The sequence below is a fragment of the Rhea americana genome, unplaced genomic scaffold (assembly GCF_003343005.1).
Source record: "Rhea americana isolate MKP2758 unplaced genomic scaffold, rheAme1 scaffold_49, whole genome shotgun sequence".
Lineage (NCBI taxonomy): Eukaryota > Metazoa > Chordata > Aves > Rheiformes > Rheidae > Rhea > Rhea americana.
Window position 1 is genome coordinate 4,524,666 of NW_028186634.1, and position 21,120 is coordinate 4,545,785.

General features: G+C 35.0%; 1 protein-coding gene across 4 annotated transcripts in view; it reads right to left on the minus strand.

Moving 5' to 3' along the window:
• SBF2 (SET binding factor 2) overlaps positions 1 to 21,120 on the minus strand; it is a 271,467-nt gene that overhangs the window by 98,644 nt on the left and 151,703 nt on the right. For 3 of the 4 annotated variants that reach the window (XM_085317207.1, XM_085317206.1, XM_085317205.1), the window contains 10 exons: positions 16,006 to 16,138; positions 14,685 to 14,793; positions 13,963 to 14,076; positions 13,062 to 13,139; positions 10,440 to 10,553; positions 9,786 to 9,914; positions 8,945 to 9,043; positions 5,394 to 5,598; positions 2,879 to 2,988; positions 1,609 to 1,767 (listed from right to left, as the gene is read on the minus strand). In XM_085317207.1, the coding sequence (XP_085173333.1) occupies positions 1,609 to 1,767; positions 2,879 to 2,988; positions 5,394 to 5,598; positions 8,945 to 9,043; positions 9,786 to 9,914; positions 10,440 to 10,553; positions 13,062 to 13,139; positions 13,963 to 14,076; positions 14,685 to 14,793; positions 16,006 to 16,138 (1,250 nt within the window). The remainder of the gene's footprint in view (positions 1 to 1,608; positions 1,768 to 2,878; positions 2,989 to 5,393; positions 5,599 to 8,944; positions 9,044 to 9,785; positions 9,915 to 10,439; positions 10,554 to 13,061; positions 13,140 to 13,962; positions 14,077 to 14,684; positions 14,794 to 16,005; positions 16,139 to 21,120) is intronic. The other variant, XM_085317208.1, reaches the window with a different exon arrangement.

The following is a 21,120-nucleotide window of genomic DNA, read 5'->3' on the forward strand; positions in this document are numbered from 1 at the left end:
CTGCTACACACGCATCCCAGCTCAGCCCACAATGTAGAGTAGAGCGCCAGCGCTCTCCTCAACCTGTGACCTGCTCCTGTGGCCCTCCTTTCCTGTCAGCTTTTTGTACTGACTGCTGTATACATTCTGGCCACAAGAATATTCAAGATGGAGCAAGGCAGTTTCTGTAATTCCAATAGTTCAATGAGGTCTTGAAGTAATACTGCAATCTAACTCTTCTAAAAAATTCCATCATAATTAATGTGGTATTTCCCTGAATCTCAAATACATCTTTGGTAATATCACATTTCTTAATTAAACTTTTGTATCTTTCTAAACACTATTTAAATTGCTTGATCTCATGATCTGCAGCTAACAGAATTAATGTCTCTATAACAAAATGCTGACTTGCTGAGCTGTATTGCAGCAAAAGTAAACTCACTTAAAAAATTCTTGTAGCATCACAACTGTGGTAACACATTTTTGCCTTTAACTGATACAGCGAAGCTCCAAAATACAGAATTTATATTCTGTTCCAAATAAACCCATTGAGAGAGTGTACAGACAAATTATAAATCATGCTTTTATCTTAATAAATAATTCCATATGTCATAAAAATAGTTGCACTGAATGTTTTCTTGTAACTAGCTGCCAAGTGTCAGGAGTTCAGACGCTTTTATATTGGCTGATCTTACTACTGAGAAATGGAAATTTCCACTTTACATTTCCAAAAACATGAAGAAAGTATTGGGGGGGGGGGGAAGGGTAAAAATCACACCTCTGTTCTCCATACATTTGTTTCCTCTGCATGATCTGAGTTCCTTTGCTCAGTAAAGCTAGCAAATATAACAGTCATTTTATTTTACTTCTGCATGACTTCACAGATACTCATCTGCACGAACATTAATGTCCTCCTTGAATCTTCAAATCACTGCCAAGAAAATATCAATTCCTCTCCACAAGAAAAATTCTACTTTATTGCTTTATTAAAAGAAGATGTCATATTTTTTTTTTCCACCACTGACAAAGGAATTTTCCTCAGGTCCTCATTTTCTTCTACAATTTCATTTGCACTCAGATATAGCAAACAAAAGGGAAGCATTTCCTTCCTATTCTCTATAAACTTCTCTAGATATTTTTTCTATATTGTTCCAGGAACAATCACCAATATAGGATTAAAATTTGTGGCACATTAGATGATTCTGTGTTCTGATTTGAAAAAGAATTTCTGTGCCTGAATGCACAATGCACAGCAGGTGCAACATTCTGTGTCACGATTCTAGGCAGAGAAATGCAGTGTCATAAATATCTTCAATTCTTCTCTGAAGGTCAGAAGAGTCATCTATATATTTTACTTTCATGCGTAACTGCTACTAGATCCTGATATCTACTCAGCATAGATTTTTTAATTTTATCAATAGAGGAACTTAGTAGGTAAACTGAAAACACTTTCCAACCACACAATGTCTTAAATCCACTGTCAGGTAATATCTGCTAGATCACTGCAGTACACAGCCCTACAATTCAATTATTTTTGTTCTCCACATCACTACAAATAAATTTTTGCTTGCTATAACCCAGGAGTTTTGTGGAAGGAATTAAAAGATAACCAAAGAACAAAATCCTTACATATTGTACCTGTAAAGCACAGTTCATCATTCGTACTATGTAGTCAAACTGCTGATGGTCCAATATTGCTCGATTTTGTTTAACATGCAGGCCTAATTCCTGTGTCAGGCAGTGCCGAGCTGCCTTTCCTTTTAGGGCTCTCAGAGCAGCAGGCAGCGTCTAGGGACAAGAAAATCCAACTTCATTAAAACAAAATGAAATAGTACCAACATATAGAATATTATTCGTGCCTTATCAATAAAATGACATTCTAATCAAGTATATACCTGAATCACTTCATAGCTTGAATATCAAAATTTCACATAATGGGCTCAAACTAAATCAGCATTAAGTACTACATTTTTTCCACTTTTTCAAATTCATTAAATAGTATTTCTCATCTACATCCCTAAATAAAAAGGGAAATACAGGCACTGAATAGATATGAATGCATAAATGGATTATTGTGCATGAAATTATGCAGTCTATCTTTATCAGCCAGGCCAGGTCTATCAAGACCAGCTAGCATGTTTTCTGATATGCAGTGAATACATAACGGGGGAGAGAAGAGGAGGAGAGAAGAGGGGGAGAGAGGTAAGCAAGCTCCGGTTTATTTTTTTCCTCACTTTTTCCCCTAAGCTTATTATAGGATAATTTTGTATACTGATATGCGCTACAATAAATAATTGTAATCTACAAAAATTACAATCTACAAATCCTGTCTCCTTGATGTGAAAAGCCAAAAATGGCATGAGTAACAACTCACTAGTACATTTTACTAAAAATGAGCGTATCAAATATTTACATTCACCTCTATGTTCTATCAAATTATTGCTTTTTAAGAAGAGTGCTGAGTAAAACTAATTTCACTGAAAATTTAGAGCACTAGTTGACAAACAGTGAGGTGACTATGCCCACCTTCAGTTCACTTTCTATGTTTGTCTTTCTAGTTAGAAGAATACACATCCCTTTTTAAAAAAAATCACATGGAACATACTACGTATAATGGTAATAAATTAAGCAAAGAGAGTATCAACACACCCATTTACACCTGCATACACCTGCAATACACCTGCAAACAGGTTTTCAAATGCATTAGTTGCATATTACACGTGGTACAGCATTTAGATAATTAGTTTTATTGCTTACTTTATTCATGTAAATGACTAAACATAATCATTAGCTTTAGAAAAATAAGACTTGAAAACAGAATTTGTGACAAGGTGGTAGTGACCGCTAGCTCACTAAAGAAGTGGATGCTCGTTTGGAAAATATAACATCGTTTTATTACCTTTTCAGTCTCTAAAAATTTGTTTTCAAAAATGAATGAGATGCAGTTTCTAACAACTTCCAGTCTTTGAGCACTGTTGAAAACTGTGCTTCCTTTTTCCATTATGGAAACTAACAAAGAAAAAGAAGAACATACATCTGTGAAATATCTTTTGCAAGAGCCAGAAAAACCACCAGTCAGTCCCTTATGAAAAAACTTTTAACACCATTTTATTCTGGTACATGTCATTAAGTAGGCACATACAGACAGGAACACATAATCCTAAATCTTTGGATTTTCTGTGCTATCTGAAGATGACAAGGCTCTGAATTTTAACTAGGGCAGTTGATTCTCTTTACCACTTGTTCCATTTGTCTTATACAGACGTAATTCAATTCCAACTGCTAAAATTAAATATAATCACGTTAACACACTAATGAAATAAATAATAATATAAAAAACATGTATGTATACACACAAAACCACACACACACATCCCCCTGTTGCTCAGTGAACTATGTAGCCTTACATATTTTGTATGTAGCAGTAGACCACTACTTTGTTCCTAAGGGCTTCATGTGTGCCTATGCCTGAAGGCAAAAATTCTGAAAATAAACTGGCAATATTAAGAATTCCATGACATGGAATAAAACCTGACAAACCGGTTCTCTTTATCTAGATTCCAGTTTGCTAAGTTCTAAAGATAATTTTCTTAAGGTGGCTCTGAATTTTCAAGAAAATTCAGAATGAAAGATCTAGCATTCTTTTTATTTCGTATCAAGGAAACAGTACATACGAGCAGAACCTGCCCTTTCTGTAGCACCAAACGAGCACTTAATATCTAAGGATTTTGAAACAGAAGATACAGAGCGTGAAAAGTTGTAACTAAAAAAAAAAAAAAAAAAAAAGAATAAGCTTATTAATTTTTTTTTCTATTGCATTTAATCTGGAAACATTTTTAAAGAAAGGTAACAGCATTATATACCATTTACATGTTCTAGAGGTAATGCATTCAATGATACAGTCAACAGCAAAGGTAGGTAAATAGAGTTTCTTCTCTTCTTATAAAAACCCAAAGAGAAATAGGACTGGAAGGGGTCTCAAGAGCCCATCTAGTTCATCCTGCTGTCCCCAGACAGGACCAAATACATTTATGTTATTCCTGGATGTTTGTCTAACACGTTCTTAAAGTTCTGGGATCACAGAGGCTCCGTTGCTTCACAAGAAATCCATTCAAATTCCTCAATACCCTCATTTTACAAAGTTTTTCCTGACATACAACTTAATTCTTCTGTGCTGCAATTACAATCATTCCTTCTCATCACTATTACTCCCTTCCTCTTTTCAACAGCCTCTTACGTAACTGAAGGCTGTTACTATATGTCCTTTCAGTCTTCTATTTTTTAAATTAAACAACTCTCAATCTTTCCATGTAGGTCATGTTCCCCAGATTGCTGGTCATTCTTGTATCTTTCTTCTGGATTCCTTCCAACAGAACCAAAAATGGAGACAGATTGCTAGTGTCCAAAAATGGCTACAAACAGTCCAGTTGTGGTCTTACTGAGTAAAATGAAAGGATTTCTYCACGAGGTTCACTGACTATACTCTTGTTTATACATCCTAGTAAGATGTTTGCCTTTCTTTTGCAACAGCTTGGCACTGTTGTCTCATGTTTGCTCTATGATCCGTTACAATCCCCCAAATAATTTCTGAAGAACTGTCTACTCAGTTGATCATTCCTATGCAAGTGCAGCATTTTACTTGGAAAAAAAAAACAACAGAAAAGGACAAAGTTCAGAGACCAGATCTCTAATTTTTCAAAATAATTTGAATTCTAATCTCATACTTCAAAAACTTCACAAGCTCTGCCAGCTTTGTGACTCCAGCAAGATACTTGTTCACGTCATCATCCAGACTGATGAGTATGAATACGATAAACAGAATTTCTCTATTGATTAAACTGAATTATAATTAAATTTCTATTAAAATTAAATGGACTGGTCTACAATGTCTACATCTGCTCTTCAGAGATATGCGTACTTTGTTTTGAGAGATAGATGCTATGTATGATCTTTTTGCAGTTTTCCAGTAATTCACATATCTTCCACAAGTGTCAAAGGAGAAATCTTAACAGTTCAAAGAGAGTTTCAGCCAGTGCAACTTTCCTGTGGTGATACTCATCACGCCTAGATGAGGAAAAATATCTAACTTACTAGTTCCGAAATCGAATCCTTTTTTTGTTTTTATTATGCCAGTCACATTCTAGATGTTGAACTTCTTATTAAAGGCCGATGCAAAAATCTTTCTAAAGTGCAAAAGGAAACATTTAAGTTTATGAACTAAAGTTTACTATTATCACTAAAAATACTGTATTAACAAGGCATTAGAAAAAACAAATTGCAGCAATGTTAATTACATATTCAGGTCATCAAATCTCCCCTTCTGTAGAAAGGCCCACATTACTTTCTGAGTCAGTTACAGGATAAAACTTTGTCTTGGATGACCAATATATAAATCAGATCCCAGTGCAACCTACCGACAGGCGGGCCAGCTGGCACCACGCACTTCTTATCCACCCGAGTGGCAGGTGGGGCGCTCTGATTCCTAGCAAGGCCCTCCTGAATCAGCTCGTGAACCCGGCCCTCGTTTATCCAGGGAAATGGGAGGATGTGGACACGCAAGTGGGAGCCCTCAGTAGGCCGAGGCACTTTCTGGAATGCTATGTGAGGGTTTGGATTCTCCTGCAATCCAAAAGCACAACATGACACACAAATGTGTTACTTTGCATTGCTATTTAAATTCACTCAAGGAAGTGACTCAAGTAATTCAAAAAAAGGAAGAGAGCAAATGCAAATCAAGTCGTTTTTTAAGTCACTTTTATGCAGCCTGATGAACGTTCAGGACTTAAGTGGAATACAATACATTCAGTGTCTCTTTACCAAGTAACCAGACATAGTAGAAAGTGAAAATTAGGAAGCGAAAATTCATTTGCAGAAAAGGGGTTATCAGCCTATGGCCCTCCTGCATTACATATCAATTTTCTGTCTTTTACATGACCCATATAAATATCTCATATAGCTCACTGTTTGCATGAAAAAAAAGAAAAAGTTTAATATAGGTGATGAAAGAGAGGGAATGATGGGCCCAAACTATAAGTAAAAGAAGCTGTGAAATAGGATTTTAGTATTTTCTAAACAGACAGAAAAGTATTTCATTGTTGCAAAGGCTACAGGAAATTTCCACTGTGAAGATAAATTTTTGCCTGCAATCGTATCTCACACACTCTTTTACGCTCTTTGTTTTCATTCTATTTAAAAGAATATATAATAAGTAGCCCTGAAGAAGGCTTTTATGCTTGCTTTTGGGTTTTCTTAGAGAGGTCTTCAGAATAAAATACCAAAAACCTCACTTTCACACTGCAGAACTCTTAACTTACTTGTTCTACCAAAACAATTACTGCATTCGCTAATACATACTTATTGTATTTGCCTTGTTCTTGACATTGCTATGCAGTACTGCAATACTAAAGACAGTAACAAAATATGCCCTATACCATACAACAGAGCTGCCTTGGATATGTGGGATATCTGACTTCTTTCTCTGTGTATGTATGCTACCCTGGCACCTCCCAATCCCAATGTCAGTGCAATATGTGTTCCTGTATGTGGACCTAGATCTTATGCATCTGATGTTCAGCAAATGGAAAAATCCTGTATATCACAAATAACTAAATTTCACCCTCTGCATTGATTTCAACTTGCCTAAAACATACTTTCCATAAAGATGTCCAGGGTTTATCTGAAGAGATATGACGATATCATACAAAATCACGAAAATTCACCATTTCTTGTAATATTTTCCTTAAACAGCTGGTTATCTTTCCTGTTTGTTGTTTTGCTTCAAATTCTACCTTTCCAAAATACAGCAGAGATCTGAATTTTCCACAAAGATTCTACTACCACTGTTAATAGAATCATAGAATGGTAAGGTTGGAAGGGACCTCTGGAGATCATCTAGTCTAACCCCCAGCATAGCCCCATACAGGGATTGAACCCACGACGTTGGCATTAGCAGCACCACGCTCTAACCAGCTGAGCTAATAGGATCACATCTCACAAGCCCTGAATAGTGTGAGGATCAATTAAGCAAAACAGAATTATTTTTTTCTCTTCATTCATATATCACAGTTGTTATCAATCATGTTTGAATTCAATCTTATGCAATTTGACTGTATGCTATTACTTATTACTGGTTTGCACCATTGCCAAAGAATGCTATTCAGTGCAATAGGCTTCCATTGTACAAGCACAATTAGCTTGCAGTAGAACTCAAAAACAGGAGCTAGCTGAATACTTTCATTTACTGGAGCACAAGGCAACAAGGAGACCAAATGCCTCAGCTTTACAAATAGCAATCAAAACAAACAAGCTACTAAGCCTTACAAATTCTATGCAGAGAGTTTAAAGAAATGAGCCAAAAATCCAGCTCTGAGCATGACAGCAACAGAGGTCAATAGGAGCAAGACAGAAAAAGGAGGGGAAAAGAAACACTCAGCAAAGGTAATAGATGACATTTAATAGGACAAAGCTGGAAGAGGAAAATAACTATTTCACCTTCCATTTATGGAGAAGAGAGATCCAGAGGAAAAATACATGAAAAGTTACTTTTATCTTGGACACCGCATACCTAATAGCTACTCTACATGCAATGACATACAGATGAGAAATGCTGGTGTAACATCTTCAATCACTAAAGCAGTGTACGTTGAAAAACTAGTCTCGATTTTCCACTTGTATCAGCTAAACTAATACAGACATAATTGCTCCCTAACAAATTGTGCTTCTCATACATATCTAGAGTGTTGTAGCTACAATATAATGACTATTAAAACTGTGGAACAAGATGACAAAATATGCCATTCAGTGTGTTTAAATCAGACAGCTCTAGACATAACTTTTAAAAGCAATGTTATTCACCACAGTGCTTTATTTTAAGGATAGCTGTATGCATAACTACTAAAAATATGACTTTTAAATACACTAAGTCATGGATGATACCCTTAGTAGCAGTTAAATCATGATATAATGATATAAACAAATCTAATCATAGGAGAGATTAAAATGAATGAATTTTGACACTGATTTTAATAAATAATATGAAAAAGCTGCACATATGCACACCCATGTATGCTTTATAGGCTCATTCTGTAAAGAATATATATACATTAGAAATGAATACAAATGTTCGCCATTTTCTTTGAAGTAATTTAGTTTCACAATAACAATTACTTTTTTTTTGAAGAAAGTCAAAAATAAATATTCTCAGAAAAAGAATAGAGTCCTTAAACAATTTTACGTTGACAAATCCATACCATTAGTATTACTAGTTTAATTGTGATAACTTTGTAAGGGAACAGAAATTACTCTAGAAGATAAAAAAAGATCAAGAGGAAAATTTGCAACATGCACAGCCTAGTCTAGACCTGATGGAGTATTATTACTACAAAATTCTAGACACACTCACCATTCTGACTTGCAGCAAAAAGCAGTGACTTTTTGGCCCTTTCAGTGGGGATGGCATTTGGTCTAGAAATGTAATAGTGCAGCTGCAAACTTTCAGCCACAGAATGGCGAAAGAGTTTTCACAGAAGTACTCATTGGTAATTCAACAATATAAAGGCATGACGAGACACAACTTCTAAGAAGTTAAATAAGTAAGGACTGCTGAACACACAAATGCTGGAAACAAGGCTGCACAGTAGAAAAGAGATGCTAGAAGTACGCGTTACACTAAATGGTGCATACAGGCTTCATATAGAAAACTGCTGGGAGACACAATATATGCTAAGAAAATAGTACGATAAGTAGCAGTAGTTAATAGGTAAATTACTTGTATTAAATTTCCTCAACATGTACTAAATTGTCAGTATTTAAAGTTCCCAAGTCATTAGCCATAATATAGATGATGACTGCCACAAGCAGTTTTATTAGTTTTCAGATACTAGATCTACTGATTAGTAGATTAGTAAAGTGAATTTTCAATGGTATTATCTCAACTTTAAAATGTAGCAGGAATAAATTAACTTACATTTCTGAAGAGCTGTTCCGCAAGTTCTCTAACATGTTTTATCATTTTTGGTGGATTACCTTCCTCAGCTTTAATTCTTTCAACTTCAAAGGCTACCAACTTGAAAAAAAAAAGAATAAAAAATTGCAGTTCAACCAAAAATAATCTCTTTCCAGCTTAAACTATGAAACATTAGTCTTAAATGGAAACTGAGCAAAGAGAACTGGACAGTGAAATATCTGCTCTGTCCTCTGGAAATTGAAAGATTTTCACTTTCCTATAAAGCCTCTTCTACAGGATAAATCTCATTCTCCACATTTTATCGTATAGGAAGTCCTACATATGTAAAATATTCCTTCAACCTTTCTAATACCGAAAGCTACATTTCTCAGCCATGCTTAATTAGAGTTAATACCAAACTCTGTCTGCATTGTGCATTCATATAAAAACACCACAGTATAAATACGGTGCTGCTTTTTAGAGGAGAAACTGTTCATTCTAGTTTATATTGTTGGCCATATGTTTAATATTCCTCAATTCTTCCATGTTTTGAATAATGTAATTTAATTATTCAAAGTAATTCTGTATTAGCACATGTAATGCATTATGAAGTTCAAAATCTGACTACAAGTAACAGAATTGCAATGACTTAAACTAATGTTTAACTTCAGACATAGCAGCAGGGCAAGTGATTTTTTGGAAGCTGGCCAGAAATGCATGCTTAGTATAGAGTGAGAATTAAAAATATTAGTATAGATTTTATGAAATAATAAAGATTCAGAAGAACTTAAATTAGATTTTCATAGGCTGAAATGTTGTAATTGCATTTTAATTTACTCAGGAATACAGCAACAGCTTTCACCTCATCAAAAAGATCACAGGCTCTGAAAGGAGGACCCCTCTCTGATACAAAACCAGCAAATGCCATTCCATTGAGCACTTTGGTGAGGAAATCATTTTCAATTAAGCCTCGCTGGCCCAAGAAGGCTGCCTGTAGTAGAGACAGAAAAAAATACATGTATTTTATCATTACCAAAACATCAACCAACTATCTGTGTACTAGCAGCTAAACATTTGTAATACATGCTACTTTTAATTAAATCTTTGTATATCTATATTCAGAAGTAATGCAAAGGGAAGTTTCATACACACATTTTAGAAACCTCATTAGTAGCAGAAGTAGAAAAACAAGTATTTTTAAGTATTCTCTTATAATTGCCTCTATATTTTTTCAAAATTCATTAATTATTCCTCAAATTTTTCTTTGATGCTTTGTTTCACATTTCATCACCATCCCCACATTCAGTCACATTAAACTGTAATGAAATGCTGCTATGTCAAAATGATGTGCTTACCACATGTAAATAAACATTTGTATGTCAACAGCAAATGTAAAAAATCTGAGATTTAATTTGAAACCTTTTTTAACTTTAAAACCAGTTCAAGATGCAAGCTCATGGGAACAACAGAACACAAATAAATGCTAACTAAATATGAACAGCTGTTTCTCTTTTACCTTGTGGAAATGAATGACTGGTTCTGCATGAATTCTGATCAGCTGAAGACATGAACGGTATCCTTGGAAAAGTTGCGCAAATAGCCTAAGGAAGATTGCCCGTACTTCTTTATCCTGTAAGCAGTAGTTAAATATGTTGTCAAAACCCTTTATCTATTTCTAAACTTTTCTTCTCTACACTTCTTATATAGCTATCACATAAACGTTTACAAATTCACCAAACAACGTAGCAATGTAGTAAATAAGCGGAGATAGGTGTATATATGTGCAAAGTTAGCTTATGTGAGGCTACAGTTTCACTGACCTCTCTCTGGACAGCAATGTCGTATTTTGTACATATCTACCGATATTCTCTTATTGCTCTTTTCCACGCCTGCACAGCAGCCTCTGGGCAATATGAGTACACCTGCTTGGGCAGTCACGTTATGAACCCTACCAAGGAACTGACACTAGTGAAGATTCACGATAAATAAAGGGGAATTTAACCTAGATTTCTTCTCTGCAGCAACTTGGGTCTTGCAGGTAACTGTACCCATCCTACTCAAGCAGTGTCACAGCAATGGGCGCAAGTGGTCAGGAAGCATAGCTGCCTAAGCTGACATTGCTGCTGAGAGCTTTGTGTGTGGAACCAGAGTCAAAACATCACAGACATCATCTTATTCTTAATAAACTACAGCTATTGCAACTGAGGAGACTGCTCTAAGTTTGCTCAGCTACTTGTCTATGATTTTACCAACTTGGCTGCTCATGTCATCATTTGCCAATCAACTTCAGCCAACATAAGTTAACAGGGTTAGTTCAAAAAGTTTATAGTAGTACATCTTCAGAATCCTGGTTTATTCTCACTTAAATTAAAGGAGTGCTTACAAAAACATTGACTGGTTAGTGGAAATAATGAACAGCTGGGGGCAGGCTTGGGGCAGTAACATTTTCAGCTGTCCTAGATGCAACTAGAAAACACTGGGATCAAAATCCTGTGTCACTCACATTATTTTATCTTACCTCAATTACCCAATCAGACTGCATCTGTGGCTAAAGCCTGAGGTCCTAAAAGCTGTTTCAAAACTTCAGGCTTTACAATGTCTTAAAGGTATTTTCAAACAATCTTTAACTTGAAAAAACACCAGCAGCAAAGAATGTTAGGCTAGCTAATCAAATTAGTAAACATAAGTTAAAGAATGCAATCTATTTTTTTAAAGAAATAAACACCTAAAATATTCTATAAAAAATGTCCTATTTTAATATTTTTCTTAGATGTCTTGTCTGTTTATTCTGCTTTGTAATATGACCAGTGTTACTCTGTTTCTAATTAATCATTCAGAGTTTTAACTTTTTCATATTTATATGATACATTTTAGAATACATCTACCCAACAAAAATTAGATGTGTTTGTAAATTGAACTGGCTTCTGGCTTTTAGTTTGGACTGCCAATTCAATATGTAATCTATAAATCAATAGATTTATTCCTGATGAGGTTCAAAGGCAGATACAATGTTAGAAAAATCTAGAATTCCTTTCCCAATATGTCCAAGCATATACACAGACTTAAAGATGTTCCTTCTCCATAAAGGAAGATCACATAAAAATTACCATCTTCCACTTAGACACACAATGATTAAAAAGCTATTGAGACTATTGAGAGGTAAAGCTTTTTTTTTAATAATCATCTATCTGCTTTTTTTTTTTTTTTTCTTTCTTTTTAATAGCCATGGTTTCCAGAATGCCTGATATGGCTGTTTCATATATACACATAAGAAAGAACAGATTCTAAAGTTTCGACAATTTTTTTCAGGCTGTAACTGTAGTTTTTCATTTCAGACTTTCTAGGGCTTCTTCCTCTATGTAATTCTACTTATCTTTTCTCTTCCGCAGTCTTCATATTACTACTTAACTGTGCCATTTTATTTACTTTGTTAATCACTAGTCTTAAGAAGTCTCAGTGATCTATAGTAGAGATTATTTTCATTTCAAGAGAGTGTAAAAATCTGTAGTATAGAAAAGAGTAGATTTCTACAGTGCCTGCTGTTCAAGGTTTACAAACCCATAATTAATAGTCTAGCGATCTCAGTGTCCTCCACACCTATGCTTTGCGAATTTAAAACTTGCTCACACTAAAGAACTTTTTCTGGTTGCCAAGTAAACACCATAATATAACTTTGTTTTTTTTTGTCAACTGAGTAAACTGCAATTTTTGGAAAAAGAGGGTAATCTACCTGCTTAAAAAGCAGTAGAACTTTCTTTTTTTGGGGGGGACTCTGTAAGAGAATTTATTTTTTTTAATATTTCGAAAAAGAAGACTACTTTCTCCACTCATGTGAAATTCTGCAGCTTGTCTATGAAACAGAAAAGGAACTGATTAAACTCAATAGATCATTTATCTTAAGATAGCAATATTAAAGGAGAATAAGACGCTYGCATATTTCTACTAATATGTTTATAAAAACTTCTGATCCATTAGAATGCTGTTAAAAACCAGAATGCGAAGTTCTACGGCATTTCTTTACGCCATGAACAATACTGTATAGAATATGGAAAAGAAAATACAAAGTCAAAACACTTACAAGAAAAGTTAGTCTAAAATTTCTATTTCAAGAAAGTCAGACACAACACAAAAGTCTTACCAGCATTTTTGAGTTTGATAAAGCTGTTCGTGGGGGAGGGAATGCATAATCTGCTGTTTCCAAATCAGGATGCAAAACCTAGAGATTTTTTTAAACAAAAATTTTTCCCTCATTATTTTTTTCTTTCTCAAATTAATATTCACTGGTAGTAAGCACTTCAAATAAACTGAGTTAAAGTATAAAGACTGTAAGAAAATACAGATGGGATTCATTTCTCATGAATCTCAAGTTCCTACATGTAAGTTAGTTACCATAAACTCAGATTACAGTCAATGAAGCTAGTCAGTAGAGTTGGGGACTTTAGAGTTGATTAATCTTAAATAGATGAACAAACAGAAAATTTGCCTCTTTAGCATGATAAAATTTGTTCAGAAGCCTCCAAATCAATTCTTTTCTAATTTATGACAATAATAGCAAAAGACATTGTTTTTCCTTCATAGAAAACTAAACTACTTTTGGGGGGGATTCCATAATGTAGAATCAAGCAATCTTGGGTATTAATACAGGGGCATTATGCAAACAAACTGTAGGACTAACTGATTAAGCTAAGCTTCAAAGTAAATGAACAGTTAAAATGGATTTATGAAATTGTGCATTTAAAAGAAAAAAGCCAAAATTAATAGTAATAACGTTGTCAAATACTGAAGTTGAATTACTATTTCAAGTGCACTATCTTTCTCCTCTTGAATAGCGAGGAAATATATTTTAGAAATGAACTTTTGGTGATGCTAATTCTAACTTCAATATTAAATTTTTCGAAAAACAGTATTATTAGTATGAATCCTACTTTTAAATCTCACATTTCCAATGTGTATGAAAGCAATTTAATACCAAAATTCTTGTTCTGGTTCTTTAAAAAGAGGGTGGGAGGGTGGAAAATTGTTTTTGTATCAAGACATACTAGAGAAAGTGCCATTTGAGTCTGATGTAGCAGTGGCTCTGGGAGTTGAGAAAGATGAATGCATTCAGGAATTTTAATTGTGCCTCCATCCAGGTCCGCTATGATTACATCTAACTGTAGGAGACAAATAAAAACATTTTATGTAGTACATCCTGTGAACACAGGTTAAAAACTCAACAGTGTAAATTTCATGAACTGCACCTGAGTTAATATTAACAAATTAAAATAGTACTAATTTTAATCTATAGGATGCTTTTGGTAAAGGCAATGCTCTAAATCCATAGTAACTCACAGTAATTCACATTACTGTGAATTTAGATGTGAAATATCAGCATAAACCAAAGTAAGAGATACAGATCTAACTTCCAAAAGTGACTTCGCTTTCTAACATTCTAGTTGAGAAYAGATTTGAAAACATTTAATGTTCAAACTCATGATTGGAATATATGCCAAAGCTAGAAATCGATTAATGTTTTACCATTCTGCACTAGAATCAAATCATTCCCTTCCCCTGTTTTGTAGTCTCAGTAAATTTAAAGAATTTACAAAATTGATAATGCTTTTCCTTTCTTCTCCTCCTGATTGCCTTATCTCGTCTTCTACACTAATATTTTAAATGTAATGAATTATCCATATGGACAACTCCAAAGCACAGAAAATTTCTAGAACTAAACATCACAATTGGCATCATGACTATCAACATCCTGGATAAGCATACTTACAAGCTCATGAATGTCATTACGGAAGATGGAATGTACACCAATTATGAAAGGTGTTGGTGAACTGAGAACTTCCAATAGCTGTGCAGGAAGAATCGGAATATAGGGATAACTGTAATAAATAAATAAATAAATTAATTAATTAATTAAAAGCATCTGCCTATCCCTTGCCATAGAAGTTTTTCTTTACCTTCCTGTCACCTAATAAATTTAATATAAATAGTTGCATTTTAAAATGACAAAATATGGAAGTATTTATTAAGCACCTTGTTATAAAGTGCCAAGCTGTTAAACAAATATTTTTCATGTAAAATCTAGAAATGATTATGTTACAGGGTCTACAATTTACTGTAAACAAGTACATTTTTCAGATTAAGAAAAAGATAATTACGCTATTCTAGCAGTAAGGAATCTATTCCAAAACTCACTTTCACATTTTTTCCTTCTTATTGTACAGTAAAATGAGGCCTTCTTTTTAGTTTTAAGCAAATAAAAATACGGTATTAAATGCAAGCATCTTCTAAAATAAATGGTCAGAATTACAATTCTTTTTGTTAACATAATAAATAGCTTGACATTAAGCTTTCCATTTCAAAAACCTAGATTCAGATCTGGCTTTTTCGAGTAGATCAATGTGTTGATTTAAATACACCATATTTGGACATTTCTCAATGTTTCAAAACTGCCATATAAGGTAATGCAGATTTTATCTCAGAATCACAGAATCCTTTAGGTTTTAAAGGACCTCCAGAGCTGACCTAGTGCAACCTTTTGCTCAAAGCAGTGTCAAGGGTGAATCAAGATCTGGTTGATCCAGATTCAGATTCCATAATCTCTCTGTTCCAGTGCCTAGTTATTCTTATAATTAAAAATGTTTTCCTTATATCCAGTCAGAAACTTCCCTTTTTCAGTTTATGACCATTGTCTCTCATTCTTATGTCATGCACCTCACTAAAGAGCATAGTTCTGCATTCTTGATAACCTCCTCTTAGTTACTGGCAGGCTGCTATTAGGTTCCCACAAACCTTTTCTCTTCCAGGCTTCTACTCATGGATCATCACTAAGAAGTTTTGCCATCCAAACTGACATTATGAAACCAAACGATTTCTACTGCATTTGCAGGTACAATGTTTTTCCTTTCATAGCTTCCTCTGTCACGATGCAATCAGATTTTTATCAATGAATTGCACAGATGAAGATTTGAATATCTTATGAAAAACCTCTGTTTATACGCACAAACATTGCACAACTTTTAAGAACAATGTAAAATGAGTTATTTTATAAAATGAGTCAAGAAAGTCCAAAGATTCAAAACTCAACTCACCTATATTTGAGGGGAAACATCAAAGACTCCAGAGCCCGGCAGGCATCACTGAGCCTCTGAAAACTTGCAGAGTGAAAGAGAACCTTATTTTCTGTAAGCACTGCACAGAATAAGCTGAGTACGTTTTGGATTCCTTAAAAAATGAAAAATAGTAATAATAATAAAAAAACAACACAACTGAACAGGTTGTCAAAAAAAGCAGTAATTTTCTAAAAGCATATGATAAATAAAGAAATTGCCTGCCTTCAAGCTTTTTCTAGTTTTTCTGTAACTAGTGAAGCTTCCTGTTTTTTAAAGTTGCTAAAATACTATTTGAATATCATTTTAGTTTTTAGATACATTGTATATCTCCCTTTCAATATCATTTTCAATAATTTCCTCTTCTCAGCACAAATCCCAGCAGTGCTTAATAATTACTTCAAACAGTATTTATATATATGTAGATGCATACACACATACACACAAACATACATATATCTTGTGTGTATCTACAATTCTAGTCACTGATTCAGGCTCAACTTCTAAACCTTCATATAATATCTCCATGAACAAATAAATCATCCTGCTGACCTTAGAGAAATGACAAGGGCTTCCTAATAAATACATTCAGATTTTATCCATGAAGAGCATTCCAGAAGTCACAAGGTTAAAAAAGGGCAGTAAGAACGTACATGTAAACAGAAGGGTATGTTAAAGAAGATCTGACTAGTTAAACAAGCCCCGCTAGGTTTAGGAGAAGACACATGAATCAGATGATGGGCATTTTTTGAGACAATATAATTTGCCTGTGAGACAGAGCCATGTCCTTTCAGGGAAGACCAAAAATACATTTCCCTTAAAAACAAAGTCCCATCCTGAGAAAGAGACATGTTTGAGATACGCTGAAATTTATGAAATTTCCTGAAATATGCTGGAATGCATGAAATTTCCCTGAGGACATAGCCTGTGTTATCAGTAAAACAGCATGTAATACCTTTGCAAAGCTACTTGTTATCTTGAAACAATCTTCCCTATAATAAGTGTGCCTACTGAGAGCCACTATGTTCGTATCGTAATTAAAACATCATTTCACTTAATAATTATTTCACATTCTGACAATTATTCTTTCCTATGCTGCTACATGAAAATTTGCTTTGGTGGAGTGAAACCTGAATCATAAATATAAAGGAATGAGGATTGGAAAAGGGTTCTTGAGAAACAGAATTAATTCTTAAGATGAAAAAGTTCAACAATAACATAATAACTTGCAGCACCAAATTCTATTCTCTAAGAATCCCAACAACCGACTCATGAAATCAAAGGCAGTGACTCAAGGATGGAAGGCTTTGTTATAAGGCTGAATAAGTGAATGTTGTGAGTATTTGCAATTGTTTCTGGTGGTGTAATTAATGCTATACTAGTACATAACAAACTCCTTTATTATATATCATGTAAGGATACTTGTAAAGAAAAATTAAACTAATTTCCTTATGTGAAAGAAATAGAACACATCAGTGAATGATTCAAAAATAATTTGAAATATTGTCCTTTTTTAATAGATGTACATATATTTGAACAAGTTCTGCTGTCTTTTTGTACATCCCTGTAAAAAACTTAAAAAATCAGCAACTGAACTGCCTGTTGAATGAAAACTGTCCTTATTCCTCTCCTGAACGATTTTTACTATTATTTTGGAACATACTTTTTGTTTTAACCCTGTTAAATCACAGAATCATACAATCAGTAAGGTTGGAAGGGACCTCTGGAGATCATCTAGTCCAACCTTCCCACTCAGCAGGGTCACCTAGAGCATGTTAGACAGGGTTGCATCCAGGCAGACCTTGAAGATCTCCAGAGAAGGAGACTCCACAACCTCTCTGGGCAACCTGCTCCAGGGCTCCGTCGCTCTCACAGAGAAGAAATTCCCCCTCACGTTCAGGCGGAACTTCCTGTGGTTCAGTTTTTGCCCACTGCCTCTTGTCGTGTCGCATGGGACAACTGAAAGAGTTTGTTCCCGTCCCCCTGACGTATTTGCACACATTGATAAGATCCCCCCTCAGTCTTCTCTTCCCCAGGCTGAACAGGCCCAGCTCTCGCAGCCGTTCCTCGTAGGGCAGGTGCTCCAGCCCTCTGAGCATCTTCATAGCCCTACGCTGGACTCTCTCCAGTAGCTCCATGTCTCTCTTGTACTGGGGAGCCCACAACTGGACACAGTACTCGAGATGAGGCCTCCCCAGGGCTGAGTAGAGGGGCAGGATCACCTCCCTTGACCTGCTGGCAACACTCTTCCCAATGCACYCCAGGATCCTGTTGGCCTTCTTGGCCACAAGGGCACATTGCTGGCTCATGGTCAACTTGTCATCCACCAGCTCTCCCAGGTCCTTCTCTGCAGAGCTGCTCTCCAGCAGGTTGGCCCCCAGCTTGTACTAGTGCCTAGGGTGATTTCTCCCTAGGTGCAGGACTCTGCACTTGTCCTTGTTGAACCTTACGAGGTACCTCTCTGCCCAGCTCTCCAGCCTGTCCAGGTCTCTCTGAAAACCGTATCAAGCTTTTTTCCACTCCACACCAAATTTCTTATTAAAAGTGTTAGGAATGTGTTTTAAAACATCTAACACCTTCTTCTCTAATCAGACACAACTCTCCGATGTATTATGGCTATAAAAAAGTTCTTGCTTGAAAAGACCTGAAGAGAAGATGATTCTTAGAATAGACAGAGATATTCACAGCTTTTGATACAGCTGAATTCTCCCCAAAAAAACTTTTACAATCAAAATGTCTATAATTAAAAGAAGCTTGAAAGAAATAGTATTCCATTCATTGTATCATAAGATTGCAATCTAGTCTCAGAGATAACAGTTTAAAATAGTTTCTAATCTTTATTGACTATAAAACTATGTATTTTACAAAGTATAAAACTTTATTTTAACAAAAGCATACAACTGAAATCAAGCTGTGAAATCTCTATTTTTTTTCCAGTTATGCAACATCGTCTTGCTGTGGATTATGATGATTTATGAGTCTAGAAGGAGTATCTTAATTCTAATACCTTTGCAAGTCAGGAAATTTATCCCAGATCAACATTGTTCACATGAAATCATTCCTGAAGATAGGTTTGCAAATGAGATATCATAATCATACAGAATTCTAAATGGTGTATTATAAATAGTACTTTTTTTTTTAATGACAAAATACATTAATGAAGTGGAAATCAAGATTTATTGTTTATAAGAAGGATGCCTGCAAATACTTAACTGTTTTTGAAAATTATTTTTCTAAACAGAAGTACATATCACATTTTCAATTTCTAGTGTCGGCAACTGCCTATAAAGCCAAAACTATTACAATTAAATTGATTTCTTTCTTCTATTAAAAAAAATTGAGAGTGCATTGGCTTTACAGCACAACATTGCAGGGTCTCCTAGAGAATACCAAAATGATACAGTATTTTATACCTAACGTAGGTAATCGTCACACTCAGATATAGTGTTACCCTGTATCTCTCTTAGGTTTTTGTATTCATCACTGTAGGAAATGTTTTTGGTTGTCTTCAATTTACAGAAAATACCAGACTTCCAGTCAATGTAATTTCTTTTCCTGACTGTTTCTTTTACAAACCTCTGTTCACGTACACTATGTTAGAAGACAGATCAAAACTCTGTTATGAAGCTGAGGTCCTGCTCTTCTGCCTACTAGAATATGATCTTGAGAACTAGCAAAAACATCTCAAAAGCTCTTCGTTTCTGTAAAACTCTGAAACAAATACGTTAACAACAAGAGGTACAGCATCTGAACTCAACTATGGTAGGCCTGGATTCCTACCATACAATTCCTACCTTCATCTCCAGGCTTCATTGCATTAAAACCTAACTATTCAAAAGGCAACACAGAATGGATGGGGAAAAAAAAGACAGAGAGGGAGAAAGAGAAAGACACAATAAAGGGGTGTTTGTTTACAATATTAAGCAATCCTGATACAATCTATGATGTTTTCATAGCTCCACTAGGGAGCTATTGCTATATGCAAGCCTATTAGAGGTTGCAAATGAAGCTTTAGTTTGCACTTCACAAAGATACTTCTCATTGTAGCTCAATCAGCATCAGTATAGTTTATTATTTAAAAGAGCTATTTTTAGCTATAATCTTTCATGTGATGAACTGATGTCACGCTTACGAATATGTACTGTTGGCATGTTTTTATTATATTTCATTGCTCTACATCTCAGATGTTCACCAATTTTTAACTGGTCACAGAAGATGAACTTGAAGTATTGGCTGTGCTGAATGCACCAAATGTAACCCTAGCTTTGCCAAGTTAGACAAGAGCATTGCTTTAATTACGAAAATCAGGAAAGCAACCCAAATTGAGAGCATCTAAATGTATCTCTTCCATAAACCAGTACAAAAAGGTACAGAACATTCACAATGCAATTTGAATTCTGATGTCTGTGCATAGCCACCTGATCTTCTACAAAACTCTCATAAGCAAGGACAGCGTGTCTTGCAAGGAATAGGGGGAATAAGTATAATAAACAACAAGGACATTGGGAAAAATTCAATCTTTGAGTGTGAAAAAGGACAAATAAAAGACATCACCAAAGCAGGGAGATGGGCTAATAGTGACTGGGTAAGCTCACTGACCCATTATTCACATAAGCAAAGGGACAGGAAACCCTGTGTCTCCTGCTTGAGAGCCCCCAACTCATTCCCAAGGTTGCAGCTCCTTGGAAAAAAGCAGCTAAAAGCAGCTGTGGACTGAGCACATTTCTACTGTGCAACCTATGAGAGGCTGAAATCAGTCGAACAGGAGAAAACGAACTGCAGGATATAGGTATCTTGCATATCCTTTCTATGCGTCTGGGATAAATCAGAACGCATATAGGAAATGTGTGAGATGTGCAATAGTTGTACCATGCTGTATTTAATGCAACTGACATAACTTTAAAGATATTCTTAACTTCAGGTTTAACTTGGGATTTTGAATGGTTTTACTCTGCATCTAAAAAGTTATTTCTACATACTATCAGCCGTTATTTGAATTCTGAATGCACAAAAGCAGAAAGTCACCTCATCAAAACGGACCCTATTACAGCAGAAACAGATGAAAGAAACAGGAAATTTTGCCTTTTAGAGAATCTT